The 21709-nt window shown below is 42.5% G+C and overlaps 1 protein-coding gene across 3 annotated transcripts in view; it reads right to left on the bottom strand.

Annotated features, from left to right (window-relative positions):
* Positions 1-362: 362 nt before the first annotated feature.
* SMAD9 (SMAD family member 9) overlaps positions 363-21709 on the bottom strand; it is a 43837-nt gene continuing 22490 nt past the window's right edge. For 2 of the 3 annotated variants that reach the window (XM_069012059.1, XM_069012068.1), the window contains 4 exons: positions 19113-19250; positions 17120-17341; positions 12711-12967; positions 363-8237 (listed from right to left, as the gene is read on the bottom strand). In XM_069012059.1, the coding sequence (XP_068868160.1) occupies positions 8094-8237; positions 12711-12967; positions 17120-17341; positions 19113-19250 (761 nt within the window). In that variant the 3' untranslated portion in view covers positions 363-8093. The remainder of the gene's footprint in view (positions 8238-12710; positions 12968-17119; positions 17342-19112; positions 19251-21709) is intronic. The other variant, XM_069012072.1, reaches the window with a different exon arrangement.

Here is a 21709-nt window from a genome sequence, read left to right as displayed (position 1 = left end):
GGGAAGGCTTCTGTAACAGCAGCATCACTGCTCATTGACTGCCTGTCAGATCAGACTTGTCCCCGTCACAAGAAAACTGAACCATGCTCTTAAATCATTAAATCTACCACAGGACAGTGAGGGATTCATATACTGTACATTGAGATTTTATGCTGTATTAATTTTCAATACATTTTCTTGTGTCGAGCATCCCATTACTCAGTGCAATTACTGATTCCTCTTGCCTGAGACTGATTTGTATGAATTAAGGCTTTCTAAATGCTCCAGTTCCCAAAGTCACTTGTGGTCAGACTGGGATCTACAGCTTTCCAGGGCCAATCTCTTTCAAGGAGAAGAATAGGAGACAACAAGGGAAGGAGCTCTTAAAACAGAAATATCTTTATTAACAGTAAAACACAAGACGTGAATAATCCCTTTTACAATAGAATAATTCCAGCCAAAGGAAGTGGAGTGCGTTAAAAAGTGTATTGTTCAGACTAAATGTGTTGTCTTCAGAATGCCTCAAATCAAATGCAGCAGGAGGAATGCTTGTGAAAATGTCCCCTTGGTTAGCAGTTGGTATGTATCCTTCTTGGTATGACACAGCATGGAATAGAGTACTCTGGGGCTGGTTGGAGGACTCAGAGCTGCCCGGATCTCTCGCACTCCTGAAGCTACGTCTGAGATTTTTCATTCTCGAGAGGCAAGAGCCCAAGTATTGTTCTTTATACAGCAACCTATGCTGGTTTACAGAATATCACAAACCTTGAGTAATACTTGGATAGTGCAGATGTTTTGCTTTGCTTCTGATGGAAAACAGAGGGCAGAATTATTCATAGACATAAGTGACTCTGTTATGGATGACTCACAGTGCTTTTCTCACCAGACTGATAGCTCATAGTTAACACAACCCCATAGTTAACACACCTTGCTCAAATCCACCATTTTAGCCCCTTTCATAGAGCTTTGCAACTTTATGGCTTCATTGATCCACACAAAAAAGTCTGTTTCTTCACTTTCTTGTCTCACTTCTCAACCCCATTTATATCACAGAGGTGATATGAAATGAAGGTTTAAATTGCTAACACTGACTTATCTGCAGAAAGCAGGCTGTGGTACATTTAACTTGTACTTCAAAAGTATTATAAATAATTAAAAATGCCAATTGCTTGAGTAAGTGAAGAAATTTTATCTGAATGTGCATTATCTCTGCTCATCATTATGTTTGCTTGTTCCCTTGCTGTCTTGTTTGCAAAGCTTCTCATGAACATAACTGTGAATTAATAAGACAACACACACTTTAGCATCAAATAAACCACTTTGAAATATGATGTGCTCGCTCACTACTGTGAAAGTGCAAGGGATCAGATTTTACCAAGATTTTTCTAGCTTTTCTTTGCTGATGAGGTCTGTATTTAAAATTATTAACTGGTTGGTCTATTTCACCCTATGCTATTCATATGTAATATTATTTGAATACTATCACAGAATATAAAATAGCAGCATCCATGGATAATAAAAACACTATGACTGGAGATCTAAAATGTGTTCACAATTAGCTGCAAATGTTCACATTGACTGTAATGGAAGAGTAGCTGACTCTGGAGGACATAGTGGTTATGCCTACCTTGTGTAAGAGACATGGCCTGCAAATTAGATTTGTTATCTGTACAGGCACCAAGTTTGCAAGCATGGCCCAGGTACAAGTGGAGGTGTCCTCTTGCTAGGATTCTCATGTGCCTCATCTCCCTGGCAGGGAAGTGTGGCATCAGTATGGCAATGTAATGTAAGGCACGCCTGGGCAAGGTGTCTGGAAAGCCCTGGGGTGAACACGTAACAGAATTCTGGCTGTTCCTGGCTCTTCTGGAGCTTCCTATGAGTAGATGATGGGTGCAAACCAAAGGCTGTGTTCTGTGCTGGTCCCCAACATGCAGAAGCATCTGTCTGCACTAGAGACACAAAGTGATTTCTCTCAGCTGAACAAAGACTAAATACTGACTCAGGCTTCCTGTATCTTCCAGAAAGGTACTCCTGGAGCTGCTGTGAGGAACAAGCCCTGTTTCAGTGGCTGCAATGAAGCTTCCAGGTTGAGAAGTTTTTTATTCACAGATCTAAAGTCTCATAGAATCTCTCTCCCTGCTGCAAGATGGGACCAACTCTCTCAAGCTCTTTTTTCATGGTAACTTGACCTCTTAGTTGGTCTTTGTGAAGCACACTTGTCTATCCTTATGTACTGTTAAAATTGTGACTTCATAGTCAGGAGTCCTCAGGAAGGTTCCTGCTGACTCTATTTTCCTTTGGGTACTGCAATTTCCCACCTTATCTTGAAATGAGCTGGTTTATCACAATTCCCAGGTAGATGCTCTCTCTGTATATAGTCCATGTCTTTCAGTTGTGCAGTTTCTGTTCAGATTGCATCTTTCTTTGAGGAACGCACACTGGATGTGCTTATAGTGTCCTTGAACAGTTGCCCCAAAGCTGAGCTTCTCATTAGTCTTGCAGCAAGGCAGAGGGTAATCTTCCAAGTGTATTTTCCAGATCCAATCAGAGCTTACTCTCTGGATCACATGGGACACCATTTGCCCCAATACATCAAATGGCCTAATCAGGAAGCTGGCACACTCTCCCAGGCTGGGTGTACAGGAAGAACCCGAGAAAGGATTGTGGTACTTCAAGCTGTTCCTAAAACAGGTCTTAATGATTAGTTCAGATGTGAATGTAAAAAGCTCTAGTGAACACAGTGGCTGCCTGAGCATGTACTGCCTTGATACCTCCAGCAATGACCACTGAGCTTATCTGGTTGTAGGCTCCATCCTCCTCAGTCTCTTCATCATCTCAGTGCATTTCTGGCTACTGGAACACCCATGAACTGTAAATCCTCTATAAAAATTTTCTCAGCCTCTTCAGTGGGGTCTCCACTCATTCAGAAGGGCTTGGGTTCAGATGTTCAAGTAACAGTCAAGAAACCTCCAGGTTTCTCCAGAGCAGGGAAGTCTTGCGTTTGGCTTGGCAAGCACCTGGGACATCATCATCATCAAATACTTTGGGTTGGAAGTGATCTTTAAAGATCATCAAGTCCCAACCTCCTGCCATGGGCAGGGACACTGTCCTCAAGACCAGGTTACTCAAAGACCCATCCAACCTTGAACACTTCTGGGGATGGGGCATGCACAACTTCTCTGGGACAGCTTTTCCTGTGCCAGTATCTCCCCACCCTCACAGTAAAGAATTTCTGCCAAATATCTTAACTAAAACTACCTTCTTTCAGTTAAAGCCATTACCCCCTTGTCCTATAACTACATGGCCTTCCGGTGATATTAGTCTACATTTTGGGCAGCACTTCTCAACTTTGAAAAATGGTATTTAATTACTCTACCTTATGACTCAATCTTTTTTTGTGTGTTTGATTTTGGCTGTACTAAGTTAGGTTATGGGGAGCCAAGGAAAGAGGCAAATAGTGCAGAGGATGTAATGTTTCTTTCCATTGCTGAGCACCATGTAGTGCTAAAGTATTCCTAAAAGTTACAGTTTCACCAGAGCAGTCTTGATCCAAGAAAATTAATCTTATACTTGAGACCCCTTCAAAGTCCCTAATTTTGATCAGGCTTCTTTATAAATTGTTTCCATCCAGTCAAGAAGCAAACAGTCTCTGCCTGAGCTGCCTCTGTAAATCCAGCTGTTTGTGCAACTCCTTAGTCACTGGTGAGATTGATTTGTAGAGCTGATAGACGAAGGTGGGTGTTCTAAACCAGGAAGAACAAGGCCAGGTTAGATAAGGTTACAGTCACAAATGCCTTGTTTTCTGCGTTTTAAGAGGGGTGTGGTGAAGATGATGTTTACAGTGAGAGATGTTTGGAGCGTTGATTTTATGCTGAGGGAACATTAATGCGAAATAGCTAAAGAGAAACATGTTTCATCCTGAAACTGCTGCTAGCAGAGAGCTTCTTCCTGTGGCAACCACTTATCACCGAATCTCCACAGAGTCCCAGAGGATAATGTATATTGGAAGGGATCTCAGTGTGGAATCAAGTCTGACACCCTGCTCAAGACAGGGACTGCTTGGAGAAGGCTGCTCAGGGTAGTGAAAGTCTTAACACAGTACCTGCTGGAGACATGGAAGAGATTTCCTCAGCTCCAGGTGATGTTCCTTCAGGCCACAGTTCCCCTTTATGTTCCTGATACATTATCTGTCAGACTGAGCTCAGCAAAGTGTTCTGATGAGGAACAAAGACGTTGGTGGCGTAGCTGCTGACGGGGAGGGAAAGCACGTGCTGCACCTCGGAATGCTACAGCCACTGCTGTGCCATACCTGGGCAGCTTTTCCAGGGCAAGGGGATGGGACTGAGCCACCCAAGCAGCACTGCCATGGAATGGCTCCAGGCAATCAGGGTTCAAGATTTGCTCCTGTCACCTCTGGGTGCAAATGGCACATTAATACCGGTGCTGCTGAAGAGCTGGCAGCAACTAAAGTCATCTTCTCTTCACTGTTTAATAGGAAAACAAATGGTCTACGTACCATGCCGAATGTGCTTTATGCCTCTGCCTCATTAGACTCCCATTGCTGCCTGCTGATGCATGGTACTCCTCCACAGAAACTTTTAAGAGGCTATGAACTGTTGATGACTCAAAAAAAACATTTTAAAAATTAGCCTTCAACTAAGTATTCTCTCTGTAAGTGGTTTTAAATCTCTCAGGAAGACTATCTCCAAAGCTTAAGTATTAATGAGTAGTACATTTAAAGACCTTAAATTGACTACTGCTTTTAAAGGTTCATGAAGACATTTCAGCAGAAATTATCTCCTTCCAAAGTGGGGAGACATTAGAGATACAAAGAGATTACAAATTGCTGTAAATTGTAAGAAACCTGAATTTTTACCCAATTTCAATTCATGTATACTAGAGAAGCCTGTAAAAGAAACTTTGTTCAAAAAGAAAGAGAAATAAATGGTTTATTAGCCTTACTTTTCATCTCTGCATCTGGGCAGGGGTCATCTTATTTACTTATTTGCCTCATCCACTGGTACCACTTCTCCCATGTACTGTGGGCTTTGGGGAAGAGCTGTCAGCTTCTGTGTTGCTTGCACAGCATCTTACACAGTGGGCTAAGCCCCCAGAAACCACCAAAATAGGAAACAACTGACACAGTGGTATCAGCCTTCCCAAAGGCTAAAACTGAGATGGCTGTTGCCAGAATTGCCCAGAATTGAGTGCTTTGATCCAATTTTCAGCAAATAGTTAAATTTGCTGAAATTCATCTCATCCTAATACAGATGTTTTAAATGTGTCAGAGGAATCAAGCTCCAGAAATGCCTCTTTTCCTACTAGTAAGACAGTATTAAGGTGACTACCTTAAATGTGATACATGTATGGACTGCATGGAAGCCAAATCCTATTTAAAAAGTGATTACTGTAAACTTAGACATAAAGGAAAGGAAAAACTGCTCTGAATTGACCACTTTCCATTTAAACAAAACAAACACACACTGAGAAAGCATCGTTACTAGGCTGGGAAAGTCACCACATCTTCATTAGGGTTCCCCTCATCTATTTTCGGATACATCCCGTGTAGCAGTCTGCATTTGAGCTAGTGACCCTGAGTTTCCCTTACACTCAGTGGGAAGACACAAGCATGCTCAGAGCACGGTGTATTTCACCTATTTGAAATACCTTGTGATGAAACAAATAATGCCCCAGAAGAAGCTGCTTCTCTTCACTGGCCATCCAATTTTCCTCTGCTGAATGGACAGAAAACTGAGCTCTGGAGCTGCCCAAGAGCAGATGCACCTCAGAACATCTCTTTTTGCTCTCTGTGAGGAAGATGACAATGCTGGGAATGTCTAAAAGGAACTCCTGGGCTTCTCTCTATTTTAGAAGGGAAGGAGGTTTCAGCCTAAAAGGCAAGGAAGAATCTAGGATAAGGGACAGAGCTAGATCCGGTGATTTCCTCTGTCCTTAGCTGCTAAGAAAAAAAGGAATGAGCAAAATCAAAAGGTGCTCATCCTCGAGCAAAGGTGCAGCTGGAGAAGAGGGGCAATAAGCATGCTAAAAAATATGTTACCAGTACCTGATCACTGATGACAGAAGAAGCTGAGGAAAATGCATTTTTCCAAACTGATGTCTCTGAAATCTGCTAAACAGTAAATGGCACACCTGCAATTTCTGTATATTATTATTATTTTTGGATTTCATTGCTTCAAGAGACTGTAAAGGTTTTCCTATTTCACAGTGACACTGCTGATGTCAAATGGTGACAGAATTGCACTTACAAATTTCCTATACAACTTGCTATTACTGCTCAAACTTAACAATAATTTATCCTTCTGTGCCCTGCTAATTCTGTAGGTGGCTGAAGATGCATTCAAATGAAGTAACACTGTTAGTTTACTCACTGTCTTTCCAGTGAATGTTATTTCCTTTTGCATATGTGCTACAGGTGAAAATTTCAGGTGTCCTCTTCTAATTATGCAGCAAAATGTGTAGCACCAGATATTGTGTGAGAAGAAAAGAAATATCCTGAAAAACATTTTTTTTTCCTCATGATACTTCTGCTGATTTCTATGGAGGAATGAGATTGGAGAAGTTATCACTCTTTCTAACTCTTAAATAAAAACAATTTTCAGTGGACTGTTATGCCTGGAAAGAAATAATACTTGACTCTTTCAACAAAAGGAAAGACCATCAAAATGTAGTAAGAGTTTCACCTGTCTCCTCAGAAAAAGTTTCCAAGTGAACAGCATTTTGCAAGGATGGGATTAAGGTATGGACAATAGATTTCCCTGCTTACAGAAGGAACTGTAACCTTGAAGAACAAGGTTCTGCACATAGATTCACTTTTCACTTGTTCGTGGCTTGCAGTGCCTCACCATCCTCTGCAGGCAAGGCAAAAGCTCAGCAAATGATGAAGCCTGTATCTAAGATGAGAAACCATCCATGGGGATGTATGGAGTGACTGGCAGGGAAGCCCCCGCAGTCAGATCCAAGCACTGCAGTCACATCCCAAGGACTGGCCCAGCACAGGGGATGGACATGGCTGTCTTCCATCTCCTCATTGTGATGCCTTAGGCATCCTTTGAGTGTGGGGTTTTCTGTTCCCAAAATGAATGATAAAGTAATTATTTGCTTCTTCAATGCACACGTAATTTCCCTTTTCTGAATCACAGTTCAAGTCCCTTTTTGGTGTACCCTTGATATCAGCACAGCAGTCTAAATACAGACAGTCCTAACTTTAAAACAAACTACATCAATACTGTAGAAGGGATAGGATTCAGTTTACATGCCAGATACATATGCAAGTATGTATGTACTTTGCAAAAAAGCACTGGAAGTTAATTAGTTTTTTTAACTCATAGGCAGATATTTCAATTATTATTTTTTTCTTAGGAGTTTGTTGCTTTTCAGTGCAGCAGTACCGTACCCTACTGTGTGAACAGTATCAGACTACTCAGGCTGTCCAGAATGCTCTGATAAGGCTCCTGTGCTGAACACGTCCCGAGGGCTCTCTCCTCCTGACAAATCCCAGGAGAGATGGGTGTGCCTCAGCTCCTCAGAGGATTTGTTGTCCTATCATGCTTTGCAGTAGGGAGACAGACTGGAATTGCAGTTTAGTCCTTCAGTTCACTAGATAAACGTCATCTCTGTGCGTAAGTCCTGTGCACCACCTAAGGTCCTCTTCTGGACTTGAAATCAGGATGTAAGATGAATACAAATGGCACAGAGATCTGACTGGTTGCCTGCAGAGGGGTGAATTTCACCTACTAGGAACAGCTATAGCCAGGTTTCTGAACCCATGTGAAAGTGCTGGGAATTCGCACCATTTACTGGCTTGGCTGGGGAATGAAGATGCTCACAGGAAATGTTTGACACTTTTGCAGGAATTTGGCTTATTTTGTACTAGAGAACAGATATGCTATACCTGAATTTCTAAACTTATTGTACTGGCATCAGAGTAACTAGAAACCACAAAAAAAAAAAAAAAAAAAAAAAAAAAAAAAAAAAAGAGTAGACTATGTATAGATATATTTACATCTACATACATCTACATATAGAAGCTTCTGTTCATGGGAATTCTATAAGCCACTGCCTGCAATAGCATCCATCCATTCTAGAGATGAATCTTAAGAGACTGAGGAGATGGGGTTGTGAGGTGAGCCCATCTGTGTCAGCACCTTATCCAGCCATTGCAATGGTCCATGCAGGTGGATCTCAATCCAGCAGGGCGTGCTTGTAACATCTTGGCGATGATACTCTGCTCCCCAGCCCTATAGAAGGACCAAAAAAGTGAGGTGGTTTTTTTTAAAAAAACACCCAAAACATTAAATCACAACTCCAGTGCTGATAGTCTAACACAACTACAGATAGTCCACCACCCGAGTTCCCAAGATTTAATGCTTTATCCTAGGGATAATTTTCTCTTGAAACTTTGCTCCTTTTTAAGGTCATTGTTATCATCATTACCAGGGACTCTATGCTATTAAATTAAAAATCTCAGTCACACTTCCAGGTGCTGAGAATAACTGGCATGGAAAGGCCTGTTTCCAAGCTTGGCTGCCTGCAAACAGCCCATGGGGAATGGTCCCTGTTGTTTGCACCCCAGAGACATGCCCAGGAAAGTCTGGCAGACTGCTGTCTGGCACAGACAAAAAAGCAGGCCAGACTCTTTCATTAACAGGAACTGGGAATGTTCCTGGGCAGTGCTTCATGTATTGGTAGAGATTCATCCTGTGAGTCTGAGGCCTTAGAATTTCTAGGTGTTTATCTAAACCTCTGGAAACTTCCAGCAGTTCCTATGTACCATACTTAGCCTATGTATAAATATTTTCCATAGGTTTTCTATCCTTGAATATGTCCTCTTTCCCAACAGGAGTTCCTGGCTGCCTGCTGTGGGAAGTAATTTCTCCAGCTCTTTTGGGGAAGATAAAGGATATGAAGCATCTGAGAGAAGATGGGGATGGGGTGCTGGCAGGGAGAAAAGAAAACCTGAAGTACCCATGCCTCAAGGGGCAGGTTTAAGTTAGGAAAAGGCTTTTCTCCCAGCAGATGGTTGGGCACTGGAACAGGTTCCCCAGGGAAATGGTCACAGCACCAGCGTGACAGAGTTCAAGAAGCGTTCAGACAATGCTTGTGGACACACAGTGCGACTCTTGGGGATGGTGCTGTGCAGGGCCAGGAGCTGGACTGGATGATCCTGATGAATCCCTTCCAACTCAGCTTATTCTATGATTCAAGCAGGCACGGTGTCTAAGCAGTGCTAAGCAGGCAGCTTAGCAACACAGCAACACAAGGCATGCGAGTCACAGCCCGCAGCCTTGCAGCTCAGCAGCTGTCTCACTGGCAGAACTGAACTCAGATTTCCATAGGGCAATGTGCAAAACATGGTCCCACTACAGGATGAGGATCTTCATTTGTGAGATGCTGATCAGACACTGAGTCATACCTGTCATTATGATAGTCAGGCAGGTTGGTATTCTTGTTTTGAAAAAAGGACATGGAAGTATATTAAGACTGATGGCTGCCAAAGTCACCAATATTTTAGAGTGCTGCGCAGTTCGGACAACTGAGGCTGCTAGAGGCCACTTCTTTAGACAACAGCTGGAAAACTAGGATCAACACTAAAACAAGATGTCACCATAAGTGGTGTGGATACAATCCATGTTAATTAATGAAGAAAAGGGGAAAGAAAGCAGAAGAATAAGATATGGACCCACCAAAGCCCAAAGAGTACTTCTAAACAGGCAGCATTTTTCTGACCTGCACAGCATTTATCAGACTAGAAAGGGCCTGTGTTCACAGAACCTCAGATTGATGTTCTGTAAATGATTGCATAAAATGCCAGCACAGTTGGACTTCTGAGATGGTGCAGTACTCAACTGCAGTGAAGATACAGAGCCAGGAGAGCAAATGTCAGAGGAGCTGGCGCACCTTGCTGATAGGCAGGACAGAAAATCCAGAGGAACAACAATTACAGGATTGAGGAACAACAATTACAGGATTCAAGCACAACGTGCCAGATTTGGGGGAGCCTGGCAGGCAGCTGGCCATCTCCCTCTGCTGGCCACTCCCAAACACTCCCAGGGGTGCTATCTGGCTGGAGCACCCCCAGGGGAAATGCCAGGAGGGCAAGGACCCTGGTGCTCCCTGTGTATCATTCTTGGGTTACAGGCAGCCTCCTTCACCCCAAGGCTGAAAGGAGCTCGGAGCTGGAGTTCTCTTAATGAGGGAATAAAGTGAGTAAACTCGCAAAGCTGCCAGTGGTGTTTTGCACAGAAGGTGGGAAGAGGATACTGGTACCCCCATGGGTCCTGCTGCTCCTGCCAACACTTCCCACCTCCCGTGGGCAACAGCTCTCTCCAGCCTAGGCTCCATGTCCCAGAGTGCTGAACTTTCAAGTCTGCTGGGTATTCCCCTTAGCCTCAAGACCTGGGGAAATGTGGGAGGGATTGTGCTGGGTTCAGAACTCAGCTTGGAGAAACTCTCCATCTCTTCCCTTTGTGCTTCAGCTGCCTCAGCTGTGGAGAGGTGACAAGAGCCATCCTGCTTTGCTTATCAGCAGTGCTCAGTGGATGGAAGCTGCTCTCACTGATGATATACCCACATTTGAGCTCCTCCCAGCTGCTTGTGTGCTGGGCACAAAAAGGACATCAGAGGGGACAAGACCTTCACCCCCTCTGTCCCATGACCTGCATCCAGAAGGTGGCACGGTCCTGGCAAGTTTCTCATGTCTTGGTCCCTTACCCATCCCTACCTCCCTTGAGCTGGTAGCTCAAGCATTGTTGGGGTCAGAGGCCCCTTTGGTTCCCCTCGCCCTGTGGGCTGTAGGTGACCAGCAGTGTCTGGACTCAAGTCAGCGGGGAAACCACAGCACTGCCCTGCACCCAAGGGTTCTCTTGGACTGTGGCTCTGACAGACAAGATGCCCCTCTGGGCACTGTGTCCCCAACACTCAGAGTCACTCCTGACTCCAGACTGAAGACAGGAGGGCTCACACATTTGGAGGGAAATATTTTGGGAAGACTGAGTACAAGAAAGAGTATTTGCAGGCCAGGAAGAAAGAGCCTAGATGAGATTTGCGTAGCAATTTTCCAGACGTCATGGGAAAGAGTTTAAAATAACTCCTTGCACTGGCCCTCTGGTGCCTGAGGCACTATAATAGCTACTATTATTTCAACAAAGCAAGGTGATAATATGGCAGCAGAATTATATAGTGCATCAACAGCACCATTTCTGCTGCCATGCTGGGCATGGAGGCAGATAACACATCAAAGAGCCTGCCCTCGAGTTGCTGAGATAATGAAAATATTGTGTAACTGGCTACACTGCCTTTACAAACAACGTGCCCATTCATGTCTTCCATTAAAGAAAATGCTGTTTGTTGGGTTTCTTGCTTTCTTTTTTTTTCCCCTAATGCTTGCATGTGAGCAAGATGTCAATTCCTTCCCAAGAACAAAGCAACAACATGGGCATGGGCATGGATATTTTGGCTTGGACTCTTGGAAGAAGTTATAGAGCACTCTTAATCCTCTCGGAGACTTAAGAAGAGGGTCCCCAAGGATGGCTAGAAAAAGTCAGACCAGAAAGGTATGTGAGACTCAACTCATTGGCTCTGCAGAACATAAGGAAACTGGGCTAGAGCCTCAAGCAATTTTTTGGTGTCTTAGATGTAAATTCAATCATCTCAATTCAGTAATTTGTATAGAAACAAACTGCAAGACAAAGGAACATACTCAAGCCATTTTTATGGTTCCTAGCAGGACCACTGGCTTCTAATGGTGCAACTGCTGTAGTCTGCAGGCTCAGCATTGCTGCCAGCTCTCCCCAGCAGCACTATAGCAAGTTGGTCTAGCATCATCTGGAAACTGTCTAGAAATACTCGCCATTCTTTGGGGATTAGGTGCTGCAACAGACACGTAAGTAAATCCTAAGTGCTAAAAGGAGTCAAGAGATCTCTTTCTGGTGAGAAGGCCATTCAGAAGATTTGAGGAAGTCACACAAAGACTGATAGATTTCACACAGAGCAGTCAGACTGTGAAATTTGGATATGAAGGACATCAGAACAGTAATGGCTTTGGTGGCCTCCTGTCTCTTCCAAATAACAGGGGGAAGGTCAGATGTTCTTTTAGATTTTTTATTCTGCTTGCAAGAAGCCGTTCCGGTTGTGTGGCTGGCCAGAGTGAATGTCATCAGAAAGTAAGACAATCTTTTGCCAGGGATCAGGCAGATGCCAAACAATTCTCTGCAAGCTCAGTGAGGGATGAAAAGGACCCAGTGTTTCTTGATTGAGACCATATATACCAGTCTGTCATACTGATGAGACTTAAATCAGCCTAGAGACATAAGGACATTCTTTTCAGATCTCTGGCCCTATCAATCTCTATTGCACACCAGCAACAACAGGAGAGATCACAACTGCCTAAGATATATGCTACAACATTTTTATATTCCTAAGCCCTTCTGAGTTGAACTTTTTGAACAGTGGGGAAACACCTGCCTATTCTCTGCCTATTTTCCACAGAGAGCCTATGAAATACCTAAATTTTGTAATCTAAGAGATTTTCAGGTTGATCACAAAAGCTAATGATTTTGAGCACCTGTAAGTTTAAGGCAATACTGGAAAACAGGCAGTCTGAATTGCCATTCAAAAGCTGGGTATCTAAATCCCCACTTGGAATGGATTTGATGGGATCTAGTTTTGCACCAAAGCTAGCAGGGATGCAAGAGAAAGCAAAGAATCCTTACTTTAACAAAGCTCATTCGAATAGTACACATCTTGGTCAGCTCATACACCACTTCAAAACCATGATTGACTGACTGGGCAAGCAGCTGGGCGAAGAGCTGGTTGTTGAAGATCTTCAGGCTGCAGCCACTGGGGATCTTGCAGACTGTGGCTGGGTGAAAACCATGCTGGTAGTTACAGTTGCGGCTTTGCACAAAAATACTGCTGTCACTGACACATTCGGCATAAACCTCCCCACCGACGTAGTAAAGATGAACACCTAGAAAGAGAGAATAAATGTGTATTATTTCTCCATTGTTACCAACACAGTTTATGCCAGTAATTCATTATTTTACTGGTTTGGGCATACAAGCCCAGGATCCTTCCAGGGTCTTTGTTTCTCAGTGCAGGTTGCTTTACTTCTTTTACCCAACAGCATAGTACTTTATGGTGAGATACACATACATAAACATCAAAAACATTTCAACCATATACTAAACATCAATCAAAACTATCAAAAATCACTGTTGCATTACACAGCTAAATGTTTTTTTGCTTTTAAGCAAATGCACACTGGCCAAGACCCACTTCACTGCATGCTGTTGTTTTACTACAGGGTCCTACTGTCATACAGTTAAAACACAGTATGGTGTGTACTTAAAATAGCTTTTCTGTATTTTGCTTTATCCACCACATCAGAACCATGTATTTTCATTTACATGATGTGATTTACTCATCAGATCCTGTTCCAAGTGACCTTTAGCAAGAAAATGACTGATTTTCTTCTGAACTTTTCAGTGCCCAAGTGACTTACCAATACTAACTCAAATTTTGACTGTGACTTGGGGAAATTAAGGTAGAAGCACTTCTATCCCTTCAAAAACTCTAATCCACCAAGGATATCTGCTTGCATGAAAACATACCTAAATTGGTGGGAAGATTTATCTTAGCCTAACTCAGCAACCTCAAAGTTAGGGATCATCTGTAAGATGATAACTGTGTAGATGCCTTCTCTAGCTGGTAGATGGAGAGAGGCACTGTGACCAGATGATTCACTCCATCTGCTACAGAGTGCAGGCTCAGAGCCAGCATAAACCCATGGAAGTCTGTGCAGGTGCTGAAAAGGCTCTCCCATTCCCTGCCCCTGCTGGCACACCTGCTTTCATGCTGGCAGCAACAGCTGAGGATTGGGCAGCTGTCCAGGCTGAGGAACTGAACCAGCTAATAAACTTAAAAACAAACAACCCAAAATTTATTTTCAGTGAGATCTCATGAGATCTTCATCAGCGCAAGTGTGGCAATGGGGACCTTGACTGCTGGAACATGAGCATGAAGATACAACAACCTGAAAGGGGCCAAGTCATCCTGTGAAAATGCCCCTTCCCATGGCTAAATTAGGGGGAATCAACCTTTCCCGTGTCCAAGAGAGGTGGAAGAACTCAGTTCTTTGTTCTTGTGAAAACCACCACTAAATAAAAATAAAATCCTTCTCTCTAATGCCAGGTATGCCATTCAAACACACAGAGATGTTCACAGAGCCTCAGTAGACTGCCTGCAAAGCTAGTGGTAACTGTGCTTTAATAATGCAGCTGTAATTAGTTTTATTCCTGGTGTCTTTCATACAAAGACTGGTTACATATTCCAGCTCTGTTCATCATTCTGCAGTCATAACAACAAGGGGCAGCAGCACATCCTTAGGACAAAACCAGCCTCTAAACAGAAGTGGGAAAGGCACGGGGGAAAGCAAGTTTAGTGGGAAAAGAATCTGGGAAAAATACTCTCTCATATAGTCTTTCAGGGTGACTCAGATGGGAACCTTTAAGCCTGTCTTCAAGCCATCACTTGACTTCTGTGCACCCACAAGAGCTCAAATGAGCTGTGAGTGGCAGGCGTGTGGCTCAGAGCACACTCTGGTACTGCACTGGGAACAGGAGTGACAGGAAAGCATCAGCTCCAACTGCACCAAGCACCGTGGGGTGCTGCACACTGTGACTGCTGCTAGTTGACCTTCCTTCCTATGGAAATGGATAAAGGGGAAGGACTGAAAGAACTTAAAGGAGTCCATATAACTTTCTGAAATAATCAGATGAAGTGAGAACAGAGAGCAGGAAGAGAAGAATGACATAAATGTGCACCGCATTTAAAATCTTCAGGTGTAGCCACTGATTTAGGGTCACCACAGGGGCTAAGGTGAAAAATTTTAAAGGCTGGATTTTCAAAGTATATTAAGTAACCCACTTTCTGAAAAAAAAAAAAGGAGAATGCTTTCAAAGGCATTGCCCAAACATTGTGCTATAATAACAAAAACACCAATGTCACTTCTGAAAGTAGAGGTTACAAATAGTTTTTTCCTTGTGAACTTTTAAAAAGCAATAAATACAGCACTAATCAGTGTGTATTCCTATTATTCTCATATTCATTCACCAGAGAAAAGCACCCTCAAGGAAACCAAGCAGCTAAATACATATTTGTAGAAGACCAAACCAAAGGTCCATATGTTTCAGTGGTATTTCATTGCTCCCTGCAAAAACTGAAAATTCAGCAGTCTCCAAGCATCCGCATCTTTTTGACACTGATCAAAAGTTCCTTTTTTGTCCTTGAAGTCTGACTGCTGAAACAGCTCCAATTGCTCGTAGATGTTGCATTGTGTTCTGGATTGTTTTCAGCTTTGATGTGGTATTTCCAGGAAACGGTTTCATGCTGATACACTAGATGACAATTCAATCACATATCCTTATCCTACTGAGCTAATCTTGTTTACTCACTCTTTTTTCTCCCGTGTTAACATGTGACAATTGGATCCATTTCAGCAACTTTCATCTGTCCACCATGCCTTTGAACTACACGCTTCTGAAACTGCTCTGTGCTCTTCTGCAGGCCTGCACTGGTGCCGCTTGTACTCCATTTGTATATGGTTTTTTAGGATTTTTATAAACAGGGAAGTAAAATTAAAGATCTCTGATCTATTAAGCTCCTCTCTGGGCAACCTGCTCCTTCCCTTGAGCACATTCCTAGTGTAGGACTTTAAAGGACTTTTAATCAATTAAGATGGACCTTCACATTTAAATGGATGAAGACCATTAGCATTTACCTAACTTTATTTCTGTTCTGTCTCTTCCTCTCTTGGGGCAGAAAGTCACAGGCTGTAACATCCCCAAAAGACAGCTAGGATCTTTTGTCATTCTTCTTTTAGGGCCAGGCTCAGCTTTTATCTACATCTCTTTGACAGCTTACACAGATAGGGTGTAAAGCTTTGCTTTATTTTCTAAGTAAATTAGAACTACATGTACAATACATTTGCACTCCTCACAATGAACCACTATGGCAGACATTTGTAGCATCTGAAACATAAGTGTTTTCCATTTTGGGGAAAAGTGCAAGAGCTTAGCACTACATTCTGTGCACCAGCTTCAGGTTCACTGCTGTTTGCAAAAACTGTATCACATTTGTCTCAGAACTTCCTCGTATTCAGTCATTCAACACTAGACTATCAAGAGCCAATTAAAATATTGCTCTAGGCCTGGGAAATGAGGTGAGGTTGACAAGATAATAGGAGTGGAACAATTAGAGTTAATTAGCCCAGTGGGAAATGCATTCCCAGGCAGTTACTGGTGAGAGGCTGGGTTGGCAAGATAATGAGTCTAGACTGGATATTCCAGAACCGGCAAAGCTTCATCTGCACGGAGAAGTGGCTGGCACAGGGCTTCTGACTCACCACCACAAACAACAGTAAGTTCTGGGAGAATATCAGGCCCTACAGAGCCCTAGGGAGCTGGGACAGAGTGTGTGTGGCCATGCGTGTCCAGGTGTGGTCTCCTCGTACTCGGCACCAGCAGGATGTGACCCTGCATGCTGAGGGTATATGTGCACCAGCAGGGAGCATGCAGAGCTGCAACAGCAACCACTGCTGGGAGAATCCAAACCTTAGTTTTACTGATGAAAAGCTGACAAAGCAGGGAATTGGACTGGTGGAGGAGGGGAAGGAAAGCTACAAACACAACTCTACCATAGTTCTTCAGCTAAGTAACTCAACTACTAAGTGTTTCATCCATCTTCCTTTGTTATTTGGTGGGAAGAGAAGCAGCCCTGAGGCACCAGCAATTATCCTTTTAGTGGCATTTCAATGGCAATGTTCCCAGTTGCCAGAAGCTCTAATAAATAAAATGAAAATACATACTGCTAAATTAGAACACACAACTATAAACAACATTTTTCTCTTTGCTGGCCAAGTAAATAGCCTTTGTAAGGAGTTACTCTGCTGATTGTTATCCAGTCAGAAAAGAATCCTCTGCTTTTCTTCTATTTCAGAAGTAATGTCAGACCTTTTGTTTTAAGGCAAGCACATCTGATGAATCAGCTACGTTTGTTAATGCCATTCATGGATCTTTTGAGCTCTGAATATTATTCCTGAGGAGAGGGGATTTCCTCTTACCTTTTCCTATGTGTCTCCTGGTGTTTTCTATAGTAGAATTGCGGTTTACATTTGAGAGCAGACCCAGGCAGAACCTGTTTTTGTTATTTGAAGGATCTGTAAATCCATCTATAAGGATACTTCGTGAGGAAGCCTGGAAAGTCTCTCCTACCCGGTTGTTGAGTTCATAGTAGGCAACTGAGCACCAGTGTTGGGGTTCCTCATAACAAACAGGCCGAAAGTCTGTAGGAAATAAAGTTAAGCAGCTGCTCAGGTTTCAGCAATATTTTTTAAACAATCTTTCTCTGTTTTCTTTCATTCCCTCCCACTCTCAGTCCCTCATCTCTTCATCTAAGTAGTCACTTATGTCATGCTTTATCCCAGCAGCAGCTTCCATTGCTTCTTGATTTTATGACTGAAGTCCCAAACATGCAAAAGGTGGGTGCACCAGCTTAACTCTAAGCCTCTGAGGAGCCCCACTTCTTCTTAAAAGTGGAAACTCCACTGCATTAAATCAAGCACACTGACAGTCCTTGCTGAACTGGGGCCCAAACTATACACTGAAAATAGTAAGGGATACATCTGCTCTGCACACCAGCAGGAGATAGGGATGACAGATGGGCTCAAGGCAAGTCAAAACTGAGCCAAGTTTTTGGTATTAGGCCTTCAGCCTAATACCAGACTCTGTGGTTCAGAAGTAATAAATCATTCCAATTTTTGCAGGCTTTCAGGCTTTCTGCTTCCATGTGGGACTGTAAGCAGAAATGTCAGCAAGGTCATTTCTTTTGGATCTATCCTTGCCCAGGTTTTCCAAGTCAGAGATGGAGAAAGACTCAAAAATGTAACAGAATCTCTGAGCCTCATTTGTCCTATAGGAATTAGTAGGAAACTTTATCCTGCCTGCTCACCACAGGCATGTGAGCCCGCCTGCCCCCAGAGTACCTCTGTGCATAACCTCTAATAAACCTCCAACTAATACTCACTAGGACAGTGATCAGGGATGGTAGGCTATGATAAAAAGATTAAACTAGCTTGACAATTTATTAAAAGTATTGGTGTCTGATAACTTGTTATTATCTGACCATTCTGTGTCCCCATCCATAATTAGCACTATTCCCTCACACTCCTTCTGCTCCAGTTCCATGCTACATACACACTCCTTGCTGTTTCAGAAGGCTGGCAATATTTTTTTAGTGTGCATGCATGTGCAGTGCTCAGTTCTCATTCTAGAAACGGCATCTCTTTAGGAACACGACATGATGGACTAAAAGAACAAGGGGGATCTTTCCTTTGCAGTAGCAGGAATCCAAAGCAAAAGCCAGCTCCCTATTCCTACCCTGCAGCAACGGGCTGTGAATGGTGGAGGCATCATCTGCCAGTACTGGCCCAAAGGTAGCAGAGGCTGTGCTGGAGAAGTCACCAAGTTGCTTTGAGGGGTGCATGGAAGATCCCAGATCCTTCTTTGACCATTCATGCCTTTCCCACTAAAGAATTCTTATAAGATGACAAAGAGTTTGATGTTCTGTCAAAATCTCCTTGTACTCCACTAGAACATGTCCTTTCCTTTTCTAGCCAGCCAGTAATGTAACATTAATACAAAGACGGCAGTAAAAAGGTCCCTACCATGAGGCTTTAAAGTACTTGAAACCCAGAGGTGAAGGTGATAAAGAAATGAGTTCTCATATTGATAATGCTTTTGTGTGTTATATTGCCCCACCAGCCTTGGTTTGATGTGTTTATCGTTACAATGTAGATAACAGCATTTGCTTTCATTAACAGCTTTTTAACTGTAATAGTCCATGGATGCAAATAAGGTCTAAACTCTGTAACTTTGCACATGATTCATGGAAATCTTACATCAACTTATCCTGCTAGCTAATGGATGGATCTAGCACACAGCCTTACTGAAAAACTGCCTGAAACTTATTATTACAGATCACTAAACCTTCTTGTGCAAATAACATTTTTTTTCTTAACATTTTTTGTTTAAAGAATAGTACAAATGGTTATTTACTTTCAGCTTCTCCATCGGCAGATTTACCTCCATTGGGCAAAGACAGCACTAGCTGACTTTCAGCTATTGCATCCATTGACCGTCCATTGTGGATTCCTGGAGGTTCTCTTGCATGGTAGGGCGGAGGTGGAGTTTCCACTATAGAAAGAAAGAAAAAAGAAAGGAAGAAAGAAAGGAAGAAAGACACCTAAGTCAGTATGTTGGTAAATTCCTCCTGTTTTTTCCCAGTGAATATTTTACTACTTCAGCATTTTTTGGATAGAGAGGACTAGAAACAGCACAAATATGAATCTGACCTCTCTTCAGTCTCTAGATTAAGACCATTGCATGTTCAGGAAAGATAGGAAGGAAAAGCTGTCCTGTTGGACATGCAGCTCTTGAAAGAGAGAGGGATGGTCACAACAGTGCCTCAGGCCCAGACCCATGTCAAATCAAGTCCTCTGTTAACACCAGTTATTACCCTAAGAAAGTAATGCAGTTTCATCCTTTAGTTCCAGATTTCTCTCTTTAATTTAAAACTTGAGGAGGATGATTTAAGAGCAGAACCTAACTTTATTTGATCCTCTGGGAGAAAGCTCTTGTTCTTCATAATCTGTAAAAAAAGCCTACGGAAAGCTATAGAAATCAGACTTGGCAAAACTCCCTGTAGACTTGTTCTTTTTTACTCTGTCATACAAGGGAAGTCTGTCCCTCTCCTGGTTTGTTCAGTCTCCCATCAAAGAGGAATGGATGTCATGAAAACATTGGGAGGAAAAGTATCAACTCACAATTGCCCACCTCCTGATTTGTTTCATTTACAGCAACATGAGCTAGAAAACAGAAGATGGCTCTGCAATGGGGATTCTCCAGAAAGGCTGGAGGCTCTAGAAAGCCAAATTAAAAAGGACTTCATTTTCATATCATAAAATGTCAACATTCACTGCATAAGCACTAGAAGTGTGCAGTTTTGCTCATTTGAATAGAAACTCAATGGGCTTATGTGCAAATTATAGCCATATCCAAGCTTGCAGGACCAAGGGCCTCTTTAAGAAAGGTTTAACTTGGTTCCAGGCTGAAATTCCCTCTTGTGTTTGGGGTGTGTTGGCTGGCCCTCAAAATGGAGCAGCTTGACCTGGAGTGGATAACTGTGAACTGTCTCATGAGACAACCACTGAATCTTCCAAGTAAGGAATGTTATTCTATTCTATTTAAGCACTGCTCAGGACATAGGAATTTCATACACTGTATGAAATTTCTAACACTTAGATCACATAACCCTCCAGCAAAAAATAGTAAAATAAAATCAAGAAATAGTGTAAGAGAAAACAAGTTACAGAAAGTAATATAGTCACAGAATCACGTGGTTATATGGATATTTTTGATGTCTATGCCTAAGCTAGTCACATTTAGGTCTCCTTATACCCACTAAGGAAAAATAGGAACCTGTAGACACATATACAAGAAGATGCAATGAATCTTGTTCTAGGAGTGCCTGTTTTCCTCCACTGATTACAGGGAGAGTACAGACAATTCCATGAGATGCAAAAATTTGCATTGTTGACAGCTCTTATCTGGTCACAGCAATCCCTCTGAAGGTTCTTGATGTAACTCCAGTTTGCTTTAGATAGCCATCCATCCCTGATTGTTACACAGGCAAATTATGCTTATCAGTGTGCCATGAGCTGTGATATACTGAAGCTCAGGTTGAGCCACTTCCATTAAGTAGCTTTTCAAGGTCCCAAGTTCAGTTAAATGCACGAGTCAGAGCCAATACACAGCTGGAATGGGCCTGATTTAACTGTCAGGACCAGCTCCACTGAATCCAGCTTGGTTACACAGAGGTGAAAGAAAAAATATTGGAGAAGACAAACAAGTCTTACTACTTGATGAAATGTTTTGGTGTTGCTAAATATGATTTAATCAGAAATACAGATCTAGAGAAGAAATGAATGAAGGCACATTCAGTGAATGAAGAGGGAAGAAAAAACATCACACTGTGTTGGAAGTATTCAGCTTAAAAGGGAGTTCAAATGCTACAAACACCTTGTAAAACAAACATCTTTCTTGCACTCAAAATGAAATAGGCATATCATTAAGGACCCAAATTTAAATGCTTCATAGTTGAGACACTAAAATCTTAAATTATAAGATTCTGACCTGAATTCATCTTTGTGAAAAAGCTGACATAACTGAAACTATTTGAAAGTTAAAGTGCTGAAGTGAATCTGAACCATGTTTTGATACTGAAACTAGCTCTCAGCTGTGTTGCATTAACAGCAAAAGCGCAGTTAAATTTTCAGGTAATTAGAGCTGTACTAAGTCAAGAGTTCACAACACAAACAATCTGAGTGACATAAGCCTGCTAATCTCAGAACTGTGGACAATGTTCCAAAGTCATAGGAACTTGCTTGGTGACTTCTCCAAGTGTTGGGCCAGATTGTTAAACACCTTAACTTTCTGAAATTTATACAGTCGGTGGGATCACCATACAATTAAAAAAATTTCTGCACGCCAATTTCCCCATATTGTCCTGTCTTTTGGTGGAGTTCCTAAAGGTTCGTACCCTGACCATCTTAGGTCCCTGACTTAGTTCTTGCAAGTACTCTTTTCCATGAATT

This window comes from Aphelocoma coerulescens, chromosome 1 (assembly GCF_041296385.1).
Source record: "Aphelocoma coerulescens isolate FSJ_1873_10779 chromosome 1, UR_Acoe_1.0, whole genome shotgun sequence".
NCBI classification, from domain to species: domain Eukaryota; kingdom Metazoa; phylum Chordata; class Aves; order Passeriformes; family Corvidae; genus Aphelocoma; species Aphelocoma coerulescens.
This window is presented reverse-complemented; position numbering and strand designations above follow the sequence as displayed.